General features: G+C 38.3%; 1 protein-coding gene across 1 annotated transcript; it reads left to right on the forward strand.

Moving 5' to 3' along the window:
• The first annotated feature begins 28 nt into the window (after positions 1 to 28).
• On the forward strand, positions 29 to 9,716 carry LOC141347223 (transmembrane protein 45B-like). Its single transcript, XM_073852227.1, has 6 exons — positions 29 to 274; positions 2,160 to 2,370; positions 3,970 to 4,182; positions 5,241 to 5,425; positions 5,676 to 5,818; positions 8,600 to 9,716. The coding sequence occupies exons 2-6, from the start codon at positions 2,175 to 2,177 to the stop codon at positions 8,694 to 8,696; spliced, it is 834 nt and encodes a 277-aa protein (XP_073708328.1). The 5' UTR covers positions 29 to 274; positions 2,160 to 2,174; the 3' UTR covers positions 8,697 to 9,716.
• The last annotated feature ends 3,487 nt before the right edge of the window (positions 9,717 to 13,203 follow it).

Below are 13,203 nucleotides of genomic sequence, written 5' to 3' on the forward strand. Positions count from 1 at the left end.
GGTTCCAGTGAGAAGACGCTCTAAAAAAGATAAACCCCCAAATCTGGTTGCGAAACAGCTGGAAAAGTGGATTAAGTTGTTGATTTGGGAGTTCCTGATGGAGTAAAAAGTCATGATGCTGAAAAGGGACAAAGAAGGGTCGTGAGAGGATGTTTGAACGAATTTAGTGCACTGTTTCAGACAGCATCAAATGCCCGTCTCGAGAGAAAAAAACATCGACTCTGAGATTTCTTCTTAATATTTTTAAGAATATACCAATTTGTCAACCTATAAGGTAAGATATAAACTAAGTATTCTTAAATAATAATACAGACCACTTACTGTCTCCGAATTAAGATTTTATTTTTTCCACGTTTATTTCTTATTATTATCTAACGTTACCCCAAACAACTGACCTAGATGGCGAGCTAATGCAATTATTGGTTTCATATTTGTAATTAACTCAAAAACTGTTTTGTATTCCCTATAAGACTGTAAATTAAAAAGAAAACATCATTATAGCATAGCATATGAGGGGGATGTCTTTAGGCTTTCCTCATCTGTCCATCTTGAGAAATCCCAATAAAATGTGAACAGCAGACCTTTATCCCCAATAAACATTATATCTGAAGTTGTTTATGAAATCGAGACATTTATTTATAGTCTTCCACTGACAACGGTAGATGAATCGTTTTTCAGGTAATTTTTTTTAACGATCTAAAAATGTATTTCCGCCATCGTGTAACATTTAGGATTTTGTATATTTTATTTTATATAAAAGTGCAATGCGGTTTTCTCATTTAGTTAAGCATTACAAAAACGTCCATTTGTTTTTATGTAAAACTGTATTTGTTATATTTGTTATTATGTAAAAATGTCATTGTTATATTGTCATAAACACATGAAAGGATCGGGCCTCTTCACTGGAGAGACTCTCAAAGCTTCATTTTGTCTCTATGGTAACAGCTGAGCATCCTGGAGAGCAATGATTAACAGTTAGACCACTGAAAGATTGGTTTAATCAAAGCTGCAGAGATGTCATACAGTGCATAATAAAATACAGGAATAGTTCACCCATAATGGATAAAATTCTGTCATTTGCTCACCCTCATGTCTATATGACTTTCTTCATTCTCAAAAGGTGAATTGCTTTGGAATGACATGAGGGTAAATGGTGACATAAATTTCATTTTAGAAAACATTTGTGCAACCTTAATTTACCTTCGATATGAGCATATACAATGTTTTTTCTCTATCTGATCATTGTCCTTGCTGTCTGCTTTATTGTAGTCTTTAAATGGCATCTTTTTCCACATATTTGAATTTAGCCTACTTTCTGAAAGGAGGAGACATTTATGTGCTAAAAGGTCACGGTCTCAAGGATACACGCTGATTACACACTGATTATGGCAGTAATGACCGCCTTCCTTTTGGACCTGGATGACTTCAGGGCCAAAAACTGATCAGCCTGTTGATTAAGCATTACAGAAATCATCCTCTGTGAGAGGAAACGAGCAACAGAAAATGGCGTTTTTACAATTCCCTTTATATTTCACTGATTAGAAGCAACAGTTGATTTTATCGTTAAATGTTTAACTTAATATTAAACATTTGTCAAGTTCAAATCAGCTTTGCCCTTCCTGTGTCTGGTGAATGTTTAAGCGTGTAGTCTGCTTTTAGTATGTCGGTACTTCCAAGATTAATAGTGTAGACTTTTTGATTTAACTTGGTTTGGACGTTTTTTTTTTCTAGCTATCCCATTGCTGTTTAAAAATAGAACTGAGAGGTACATGCCTGGACCCCTCATTAGGCCACCTGCGGCCCGCAGCACCTTCCTATGCATTTTGATTTGTATCTCTGACATTTTCTTAACCCCCGCAGTGTATAGTTTGTGCAATTATTTGTTCAGGTTGGCAATAAATATGTACTGCACTGTTAGACTCCACACTGGAGTAACAAAACCTGTGCCGGAAAATGTAAAAATGTAAATCTTGTATTGATATGCTACTCCTGAGGAGGGAAAGTGTTGCTTATATGAATACAAAGTCTCAAATTTCGTCTCCAAGTGTGTCCACTAAACACTGTATTTTATAATGAAGCATAATTATAATGATGAGAGATTTTTGTGTTGTCGTTTTTGTTATATTATTATTAAATAAACATGTTATTCTGATTTCCAGGACATTTAGGAAATCATGGGAAGTTTTAAAGGCCACGCATTGCCTGGAAGTTTCTTTCTGATCACCGGCCTGTGGTGGGCTGCAAAGCAGACATTTTTGTATGCCACCCGGAGGAATAAAAGTGCTGGTGCGGGCAGACTTGTATCTCGAGCAACCCAACGACGCATAGAAATCATAGAAGGAGCTGTCATTTTATCATTTTCTGTTATTGGTGAGTTGCTGCTATGCCTTTATTAGAATAAGAAGTTTAATTATACATATGGAGAAATATGGAGTTTTCTGATTTGTCTTGACCAAAGCAAAGAAACTGTTCTGAGAACCATTTTTTGCCATAAAAGTTAACTTAAATGGTTCAAAAATAAGTTGTATAGTTTGCTGGTCTAGCTCAGTGGTTCTCAAACATTGTCCACAACACTATTTGAAGGCTCAATGACTTTTTCATTTGTTTGTAATTTAGTAGACATTTATTTACTACCCAGTAAAATATTTTAGAGCTTGGCATAACTACAAAATGTATATTCGTAAAAAGTATAAAACTGTCCATGGAGTTATACATTGTACATAAATACGTAATAAACTTTTCCAGTTATACTTTTGTAATTGGGCTTCTACACATATCCGGGTTTTTAAGCAGTGCACTTTAAAAAATGCTGGGTTAAAAACAACCCATCTTGGGTTATTTGGCAACCCAACGCTGGGTAAATATTGGACAGAACACATGCTTGGTTAGTTTGATATAGCTGGTTGGGTTAAATGTTTTATTTTTGTTTTATTTAAGTCAACTATTGTTTAAAAATGTTTATATTGCTATCTTAAAATGGGCTGGAAATTAAAAACCACACACAGAATTATAGAGGCAACAGCAATAATCAAAATATGAACATTTATTATTAAGCAAGAACAACCATGGAGAAAAATAAAAGACAAATTGAATTTATTTGGGTGAATACAGCATAGTTTACAATATTACACATACATTTAAACTTGTTTAACAAGCATTTTAGAAATAAAAATGTTACATTTAAAAGTAGCATTTTAATTTAAGTGTATTCAACCTTTCTCTGTAATCACTTTTCACCAAAATAGTGCTAATTCTTGTGACAAAAACAAACAATACTAAGATTAGAGATCATATTTTACCATAAAATTAAATTAAATTCAGTATTATAACAAATAAAATCCATTTGTTATGCAAGGCAAAATGTGTTTCCATCTTGCAAAATGACTATGGCATCTGGTCTATGTATTTTGCGATGTGTAAAATAATATTATTTACAGTACAGTAAAGACTTTTAAATTAAATTAAATACATACAAACCTTTATTTGTCTGAGGAATTGCCCCAAATCGATTTCGCCGAGAACTGCTCTCTCCTGTAGAGGATGCAAAAAGCCCAAACTCTGATTGTTACTCAGCGGCTGGGTTGTTTCGTCAGAGGCAGGCTCAACCCAGCGGTTGGGTAGAAAAAAATAACCTAATATTTAATAACCCATTAAAAACGACTCAGCAGTTAGTTACAGAATAACTATCCAGCACCTGGGTAAAAATAACCCAATAAAATGACTCAACATGCTGAACCCAGCATTTGGGTTAAAAAAGTAACCCAACATTTTTAGAGTGCAGAATTATTATTTTTTTGTAAACCCAATAAAATTACCCAACAGGAAGAAAAAATAACCCAGTTGCTGTCATTTCACCCAGTGATGGGCTGTTTTTAACACAGCATTTTATACAGTGTATAATGAGTAATGAAAGCATGTTTATTTATTATATTTTTTGCTCAGGTAGTTTTCTTTCTGCTCTTTACACAGGTATGTTCGCAGAGCAGTTTTTAGCAGGTGGGCCCAAGTTTCAGCTGTATGACTCTTCCACTCAGCACTGGGAGCAGCTAATGAACTGGCAGCACACCACCATGTACCTGTTTTTTGCCATCGCAGGGGCCATATCTCTCACTGTCCACAGCACAGACATCGCCCCACTGGCCTTAGACCGGATGCTGCTGGGTCTTGCTTTCTTTAATGAGGGTAGGGTCTTGTTTTAATCCCTAGACTGTTTCTAAAATGGTCACCAGTCATGACTCACCATCATGTCATTCCAAACCTCAAAGACCTTTGTTCATCTTCGGAATACAAATGAGGATATTTTTGAAGAAATCAATAATCAAGCATCACTGACAGCAATCAAGCAACGCCCAGAAAATGACTTTTTCTGTCACACTTGTGAACACACAGAAGCCTGACAAAGAGGAGCAGTAATTGTTGAATGTCGTTATGTTTTCTTTGCACAGAATGAGCCCAAAAAGTATGATCATAGCTTAATAAAATTAAGGTTGACAGTCCTGGGCCTTGAATGTGTCAGTTTTGCTGCTGTCTATGCAGGCTCAGAAAGCTCTCAGATTTCATCAAAAATATCTTCATTTGTGTTCCAAAGATTAACTTGGTTTTAAGACCCGTTCACACCAAGAACGATAACTGTAACTATAAAGATAATGTTCTAAAAATCTAAAACGATAACGATATAGGGCAACGATATTGTTGAGATCACTTTCAGAACATTTTTTTTTACAGCCGATGAACGATAAAACACTGACAGCTAATCAGACTTCATTCAAATTTAAGTGGCTTGTACATTTGAAATAGCAGGCGACATTGTAGAGAAGCAAACAGAGTAACATAAAACATAAAATTACCTCAGGAATTCAGCGCTAGTTTGAACAACATTGTATTGACTTCTTTGAAGGTGCAGTAGAAAAGAGTCCTTATTGTTTTTATTTATATTAGAGAAACATGCATGTTGAGGACATCTACTGGTTGAAGTCATGTAAATGCAACAAAAACAGACAGTTATCGATCACTAGTGTGGATGCAAATATGTTTATCATTGTACTTATAGTTATCGTTCTTGGTGTGAAGGGACCTTTACAGGTTTAGAACAACATGAGGGTGAGTATTTAATGACAGAATTAAACTTTTTTGGATGAATTATCCCTTTACTGTTGGAGAATGTGTGAATTGTTACCCAAATTGAGCGCTTGTCATAAGTCATCATAAAATAAAATTCAACACATGTCTGCCTCCTCCAGGATTTCTGTTTCTTTACCATCTCCATGGTAGAGATATGCTTGATGTCCATGTGCACACCCTTCTCCTCTATGCCATCTTTGGACAAGCTTTCATCTGCCTTCTGGAGGTTTTCCACAGAGGGAATATTTTACTAGAACTGCTTCGAGCCACTCTCACCATACTGCAAGGCAGCTGGTTCTGGCAGGTCAGTGTGTGTCTGTGTGTGTGTGTGTCTGTGTGTGTGTGTGTCTGTGTGTGTGTGTGTGTGTCTGTGTGTCTGTGTGTCTGTGTGTGTGTCTGTGTGTGTGTCTGTGTGTGTGTGTGTGTGTGTGTGTGTGTGTGTGTGTGTGTGTGTGTGTGTGTGTGTGTGTGTGTGTGTGTGTGGCAAGTGCATACATAAATGTGCAAGTCATTTTGACTCAACACTGTTTAACACTTATTCTTGTATTTTCTAGATTGGCTTTGTGCTGTACCCACCCAGTCAAGTCAAATGGGATCAGGCAGACCATGACAATGCTGTCTTTGTCACATTATGTTACTGCTGGCACCTGGCGTTTGCATTGCTCACTGTAGCTGTAGTTTACTGGTCTGTTCTCTGGTGAGCATGACACATTCTATTCATACTAACATGACATACAAAAAACACGCCGTTAATTCAGACATAAAGGAACATAAACTACCATTCAAGAGTTTGGGATCAGTATGATTTTTTTGAAGGGAACCCTGGGTATTAAGGCTTGTATGTTTTAATATAACATAAATGATGTCTCTTACTCTTACACACTATGCGAAAGTTTTCTTAAATACATTTTTGATACTTTTGGAGCCTTGGTGTTGCCGACTTTACATTTAAATTGTTCTATATGTAGTAGAAAACCAATGAAAGATTTACTTACTTAAAAAATGCAAATCGTTTTATACATATTTTGGACTATGGGGGCCGGCAATTATTTTGAGGACGTGAAATGGGTGCACTCTGTGATCTACTGCTACTGTTAGTATTTTTACCACAAAACAGCATGATGGCACATTGTGCGGCTTTTTGGTTGTAATTTTCAGTCGAAGGGCAACAAACGAAGCAAAGTCTTTGCTGGGTTCCTAGCAATATGAAGAAGATAAAAGCACAGGAAGAATTCTGTGGACGAATAAAACTTCCTAAAGACCCATGTCTTTGTTTTCTCCACTTTAGCCCTGATGCCTTCGATGCTTTTAGCAGACCACAGCTACTGAAATACACTATATTGCCAAAAGTATTGCCCTGACTCGCATATGAACTTAAGTGACATCCCATTCCTAATCCATAGGGTTCAATATGAAGTCAGTCCACCCTTTGCAGCTATAACAGCTTCAACTCTTCTGGGAAGGCTGTCCACAAGGTGTTTTTATGGGAATTTTCGACCATTCTTCCATAAGCGCATTTGTGAGGTCACGTACTGATGTTGAACGCCTGGCTCTCAGTCTCCGCTCTAATTCATCCCAAAGGTGTTCTTTCGGGTTGAGGTCAGGACTCTGTGCAGGCCAGTCAAGTTCATCCACACCAGACTCTGTCATCCATGTCTTTATGGACCTTGCTTTGTGCACTGGTGCACAGTCATGTGGGAAGAGGAAGGGGCCAGCTCCAAACTGTTCCCAAAAAGTTGGGAGCATGGAATTGTCCAAAATGTCTTGGTATGCTGAAGCATTCAGAGTTCCTTTCACTGGAACTAAGGGGCCAAGACCAGCTCCTGAAAAACAACCCCACACAATAATCCCCCCTCCACCAAACTTTACACTTGGCACAATGCAGTCAGACAAGTACCGTTCTCCTGGCAACCACCAAACCCAGACTCATCCATCAGATTGCCAGATGGAGAAGTGTGATTCATCACTCCAGAGAAGGCGTTTCCACTGCTCTAGAGTCCAGTGGCGGCGTGCTTTACACCACTGCATCCGACGCTTTGCATTGCACTTGGTGATGTATGGCTTGGATGCAGCTGCTCGGCCATGGAAACCCATTCCATAAAGCTCTCTGCACACTGTTCTTGAGCTAATCTGAAGGCCACATGAAGTTTAGTGGTCTGTAGCTATTGACTCTGCAGAAAGTTGGCGACCTCTTCGCACTATGCGCCTCAGAATTCGCTGACCCCGCTCCCCCCGTCAGTTTACGTGGCCTACCACTTCATGGCTGAGTTGCTGTCGTTCCCAAATGCTTCCACGTTCTTATAATAGAGCTGACAGTTGACTATGTATTTAGAAGCGAGGAAATTTCATGACTGGACTTGTTGCACAGGTGGCATCCTATCACAGTTCCACGCTCCTGAGAGCAACCCATTCTTTCACAAATGTTTGTAGAAACAGTCTGCATGCCTAGGTGCTTGATTTTATACACCTGTGGCCATGGAAGTGATTGGAACACTTGATTCCGATTATTTGGATGGGTGAGCGAATACTTTTGGCGATATAGTGTAGCATACAAATGGCAGATACAAGAAACACTAGATGCTATCCTGGCAGGATGTAAACATGTCAATGCTTCTCATGATGCTGCACCCACTTAAAGAGTTTCTCAGTGCGAATTTCACTCAATATCCAGAGCATTTAGAATCCTTGTGAAAAAGAAATCAATGGTACAGCATTTGGTTTAAGTTATTCCAAGTTGTGTTGTGGAGAATATAGCAACAGGTTGAGCCAGCAGTTTACGAATGCAACCATTTGACGTTATCGAAATAATGGCACCCCCCATAGTTTAAAAGATGTATTAAACAATGCGAATTACATAAATCTTTCATGGGTTTTCTACTAGATATTTCAGTAAGAGACATAATTTTACATGATATTAAGCCATAAAAGTCTTAATACCTGGAGAAATTCAGCAGGGATACATTAAATAAAAAAAGATTTCTATTTTAAATGGATGCTGTTCATTTAACCTACTCTTCACGAAATAAACCAGACAAAATGTATTATTTGTGTCCTCAAAATATTAAGGAGCACAACTGTTTTCAACATTGATAATAAGAAATCTTTCTTGAGAACCAAATCAGCCTATTAGATTGAAGGACCATGTGGTCCTGAAGACTGAAGTAATGGCTGCTGAAAATTCAGCTTTGTATCAAAAGAATAAATTACATTTTTGAATATATTAAAATACAAAACAGTTATTTTAAATTGTAGTAATATTTGACAATATTACTCTTTTTTTATTATCTATTGTGTTTTTGTGCTTAAATAATTCAGCCTTGGTGAGCATAAGAGCCTTAAACATTTAAAAATCTTACTGAGCCAAACATTTGAACAATAGTGTACATTGCATATGAAATAATACTTTTACTAAAATTTCCTTTCTGTGTGTTTGATTCGCTGAGTTCTTTCTCATTTTCCTTCATTCTTCTGCCTCCAGTGCTGTGCGAACCAGACTGAGGAGGATGCCACCCATGGAAATGGGGCTTTTGAAACCAAGAGAGAAAGAAGTAGAGTCTGAAGATGAGATTTTATGAGTATTTATTATCCATTTATCATTCAGTTGGACCTGAACCCAAAGAAAAGTAAAGACACAGAGAGTAAGAGACAGATAAGAACAGAGAGGCATTGTCACTAAATATTAGCTCCTTCTTAATTTCCTGAGGAGCAGATGGGAGATGACAAACCGTGACAGTCTTGCTTCCCAAGATCTGTTTCATCATACTATAACAAGTGACTCTAAGTAAATCACAAGAGCAATAGTGTTATATGTGTGATCACTCCAGTGATAGTTACATCTCTCTGTCCATGCAGTCTGGTGTTTTGTGTGGTCATTCCTATTTTATTTTACTATTTCCTATTTCTCTGATGCACCTCAGGACCATACTACTCCAATAAATTAATTAAAACTTGATTAGTTTATAAACAGCTTTGCATCAAGTCAATCAAATATGATGTATTGATTATTTTTGAGTTTTTATGTACACTTTTTGTTGTCTTTACATTTTGTTGTTTACAGTATATTTGACACAATATTGTGTAAGTTTGAGATTTTTTTCATGTGCCTTGTCAGTATTTTATATGTTGTAACTCAAGGACAGAGAATATAATATTTTTATCTTATTGCTTTTAGTGGTACTATATGAACTACTTGCTAAAATATTTATATTTTAATGCCTCTGAGATTTCCAGGTTTGTAAGACACTTTTTAGTCATCAGATGAATGATGCTTTTGTATATTCTTTACAGCCATAACAATTCTTTAGCAGGTCTACTGTGTTTATTTGCATCATAGTCATAGTCTGACTGAAAAAAGCCAATGTACGTGGAATCTTGAAACTATAGTATCTTATCACATGCATTTATTGATTGATTTAATTTAATTTGACTTGACAATTAATACTTTTTTTTTCAATAAAATATGTTATTAGTTTAAAACAGTGTACAAAGACTGTGTATTAATATTAATTGCTTTTTAATTGCCATGTGCTGGTATTTTTTCCCCACAGATATTTCTTTCAATTAACAATACTAAATAAAACATTTGTAAAATAGTACTTTTTTTTATAATGTTTTATAATAATTATGTGTGTATGTGTCAAATCATAAGTAGCAAAGGTATATTTGTAGCAATAACCAATAATATGATATAAGTCAAAATGATCAATTTTTCTTTTATGCCAAAAATCATTAGGATATTAGGTAAAGACCATGTTCCAAGAAGATATTTTCTAAATTTCCTACCGTAAATATATAAAAGCTTAATTTTTGATTAGTAATATGCATTGCTAAGAACTTAATTTGGATTTCCTCAATATTTAGATTTTTTTGCACCCTCAGACTTCAGTTTTCTAAATAACTACGTCTCGGCCAAATATTGTCCTATCCTAACAAACCATACATCAATGGAAAGCTTTCAGATTATGTATAAATCTTTCAGATTATGTGTAAATCTCTACCCCTCTATCAGAGCAGCTTCATTAAAGTGCGCAAAGCTAGCTCAAATGTTGCTTGCAGTAGTCATATTCTGGTTAATCACTAAAGCTAAGGAGGCCTAAGCCTGGTATGTACATGGATGGAAGACCATTTTTGGAAAACTAGTTTCCTGCTAGAGGTAGTTTTAGTTCAGCCAGCAGGGGGTGCTCATTCCATGACATGTACTTTATGGGTCCAAAAGGCCGCTGTAAAAAGAAGCCTCCTTATTGAACCTGTAAGGATGAACTACCCCTCTATTAGAGCAGCTTTATTAAATCAGAAAGAACAAGTTTAACTGTTGCTTGCAGTAGTCAGATTCTGGTTACTCTTTAAAGCTAAGCAGGCCCAAGCCTGTTCTGTGCATGGATGGGAGACCCTTTGTGGAAAACGAGCTTCCTATTGGAGATATTTTTACTCCAGCCAGCAGGGGTTGCTCATTCCCTGACATGTAATTTAGGGTCCAAAAGTCAAAATATACAAAAATGACTTCTGCGGTTTAAGGATTTTGATGAAGCATTAAACCGCCCCATGTAACAAGGAGTGTCCTTCGGATGAGGCATTAAACAGGCTTCCTGACTTTCTGTGGTCAATAATTCCCTACCTTAATGATGAATTTGACCTCATTTATGGAGGTGGTAGCGCAATCTGCCGGCCTTATAGAGCCTGGCAGGATGCACTAACTTTGTGAAAAACTAGTCTGGCCAGCAGGGGGTGCTCTTTCCCTGTCATGTACCTATGGGATCAAAAGCCCTAATACAACGAGGCAGATTCTGGCCCTTGAAAATGAGCAAATGTTTTTATGAAACCTTAATCCGGCCCTTGTAAAAAGTAGCATCTTTCGGATGAGGCAATAAACTGGCCTCCTGGCCTTTAGTGGTCATTAATTCCCTACCTTAATGATGAATTTGACCTAATTTATGGAGGTGGTAGCACATTCCGCTGGCCTGATTGAACCTGTCAGGATGCGCTACCCCTCTATCAGAGCAGCTTCATTCATCCAAAAATAATAATTTCAACTGTTGCTTACAGTAGTCAGATTCTGGTTATTCTCTAAAGCTAAGCAGGCCCAAGCCTTCTCTGTGCATGGATGGCAGACCATTTGTGGAAAACTAGCTTCCTGCTGGAGACAGTTTTAGTCCAGCCAGCAGGGTTTGCTCATTCCCTGACATGTTCTTTAGGTTCTAAAAGTCCAGATATACAAAAATGACTTCTGCGGTGTAAGGCTTTTGATGAAGCATTAAACCGCCCCATTTAACTAGGCAGATTCCGGGCCTTGAAAAGGAGCAAATGTTTTTATGAAACCTTAATCCGGCCCTTGTAAAAAGAAGCATCTTTCGGATGAGGCAATGAACTGGCCTCCTGACCTTTAGTGGTCATTAATTCCCTACCTTAATGATGAATTTGACCTCATTTATGGAAGTGGTAGCGCATTCCGCCGACCTTATAGAGTCTGGCAGCATGCGCTACCTTTGTGGAAAAACTAGTCTGGCCAGCAGGGGGGGCTCATTCCCTGACATGTACCTATGGGATCAAACGTCCTAATACAACGAGGCGGATTCCAGGCCGTGAAAAGGAGCAAATGTTTTTATGAAACCTTAATCCGGCCCCTGTAAAAAGGAGTGTCCTTCTCATGAGGCATTAAACTGGCCTCCTGACTTTCTGTGGTCTTTAATTCCCTACTTTAATGGTGAATTTGACCTCATTTATGGAGGTGGTAGCACATTCCGCTGGCCTGATTGAACCTGTCAGGATGCGCTACACCTCTATCAGAGCAGCTTCATTCATCCAAATAGCACAAGTTCAACTGTTGCTTGCAGTAGTCAGATTCTGGTTACTCTCTAAAGCTGAGCAGGCCCAAGCCTTCTCTGTGCATGGATGGGAGACCATTTGTGGAAAACTAGCTTCCTGCTGGAGACAGTTTTAGTCCAGCCAGCAGGGTTTGCTCATTCCCTGACATGTTATTTAGGTTCTAAAAGTCCAGATATACAAAAATGACTTCTGCGATGTAAGGCTTTTGATGAAGCATTAAACCGCCCCATTTAAATAGGCAGATTCCGGGCCTTGAAAAGGAGCAAATGTTTTTATGAAACCTTAATCCGGCCCTTGTAAAAAGAAGCATCTTTCGGATGAAGCAATGAACTGGCCTCCTGACCTTTAGTGGTCATTAATTCCCTACCTAAATGATGAATTTGACCTCATTTATGGAAGTGGTAGCGCATTCCGCCGACCTTATAGAGCCTGGCAGCATGCGCTACCTTTGTGAAAAACTAGTCTGGCCAGCAGGGGGGCTCTTTCCCTGACATGTACCTATGGGATCAAACGTCCTAATACAACGAGGCGGATTCCAGGCCGTGAAAAGGAGCAAATGTTTTTATGAAACCTTAATCCGGCCCTTGTAAAAAGAAGCATCTTTCGGATGAGGCAATGAACTGGCCTCCTGACCTTTAGTGGTCATTAATTCCCTACCTTAATGATGAATTTGACCTCATTTATGGAAGTGGTAGCGCATTCCGCCGACCTTCTAGAGCCTGGCAGCATGCGCTACCTTTGTGAAAAACTAGTCTGGCCAGCAGGGGGGGCTCTTTCCCTGACATGTAACTATGGGATCAAACGTCCTAATACAACGAGGCGGATTCCAGGCCGTGAAAAGGAGCAAATGTTTTTATGAAACCTTAATCCGGCCCTTGTAAAAAGAAGCATCTTTCGGATGAGGCAATGAACTGGCCTCCTGACCTTTAGTGGTCATTAATTCCCTACCTTAATGATGAATTTGACCTCATTTATGGAGGTGGTAGCGCATTCCGCCGACCTTATAGAGCCTGGCAGCATGCGCTACCTTTGTGAAAAACTAGTCTGGCCAGCAGGGGGGGCTCATTCCCTGACATGTACCTATGGGATCAAACGTCCTAATACAACGAGGCGGATTCCAGGCCGTGAAAAGGAGCAAATGTTTTTATGAAACCTTAATCCGGCCCTTGTAAAAAGAAGCATCTTTCGGATGAGGCAATAAACTGGCCTCCTGACCTTTAGTGGTCATTAATTCCCTACCTTAATGATGAATTTGACCTA

The sequence above is a fragment of the Garra rufa genome, chromosome 12, assembly GCF_049309525.1.
Source record: "Garra rufa chromosome 12, GarRuf1.0, whole genome shotgun sequence".
Taxonomy (NCBI): domain Eukaryota; kingdom Metazoa; phylum Chordata; class Actinopteri; order Cypriniformes; family Cyprinidae; genus Garra; species Garra rufa.

Coding starts and splice junctions, on each gene's coding strand:
- LOC141347223 (XM_073852227.1), top strand. CDS start 2,175: ATGGGAAGTTTTAAAGGCCACGCATTGCCTGGAAGTTTCTTTCTGATC. Junction 2,371..3,969: donor TTTATCATTTTCTGTTATTG/GTGAGTTGCTGC, acceptor CTCTTTACACAG/GTATGTTCGCAGAGCAGTTT. Junction 4,183..5,240: donor TCTTGCTTTCTTTAATGAGG/GTAGGGTCTTGT, acceptor TGCCTCCTCCAG/GATTTCTGTTTCTTTACCAT.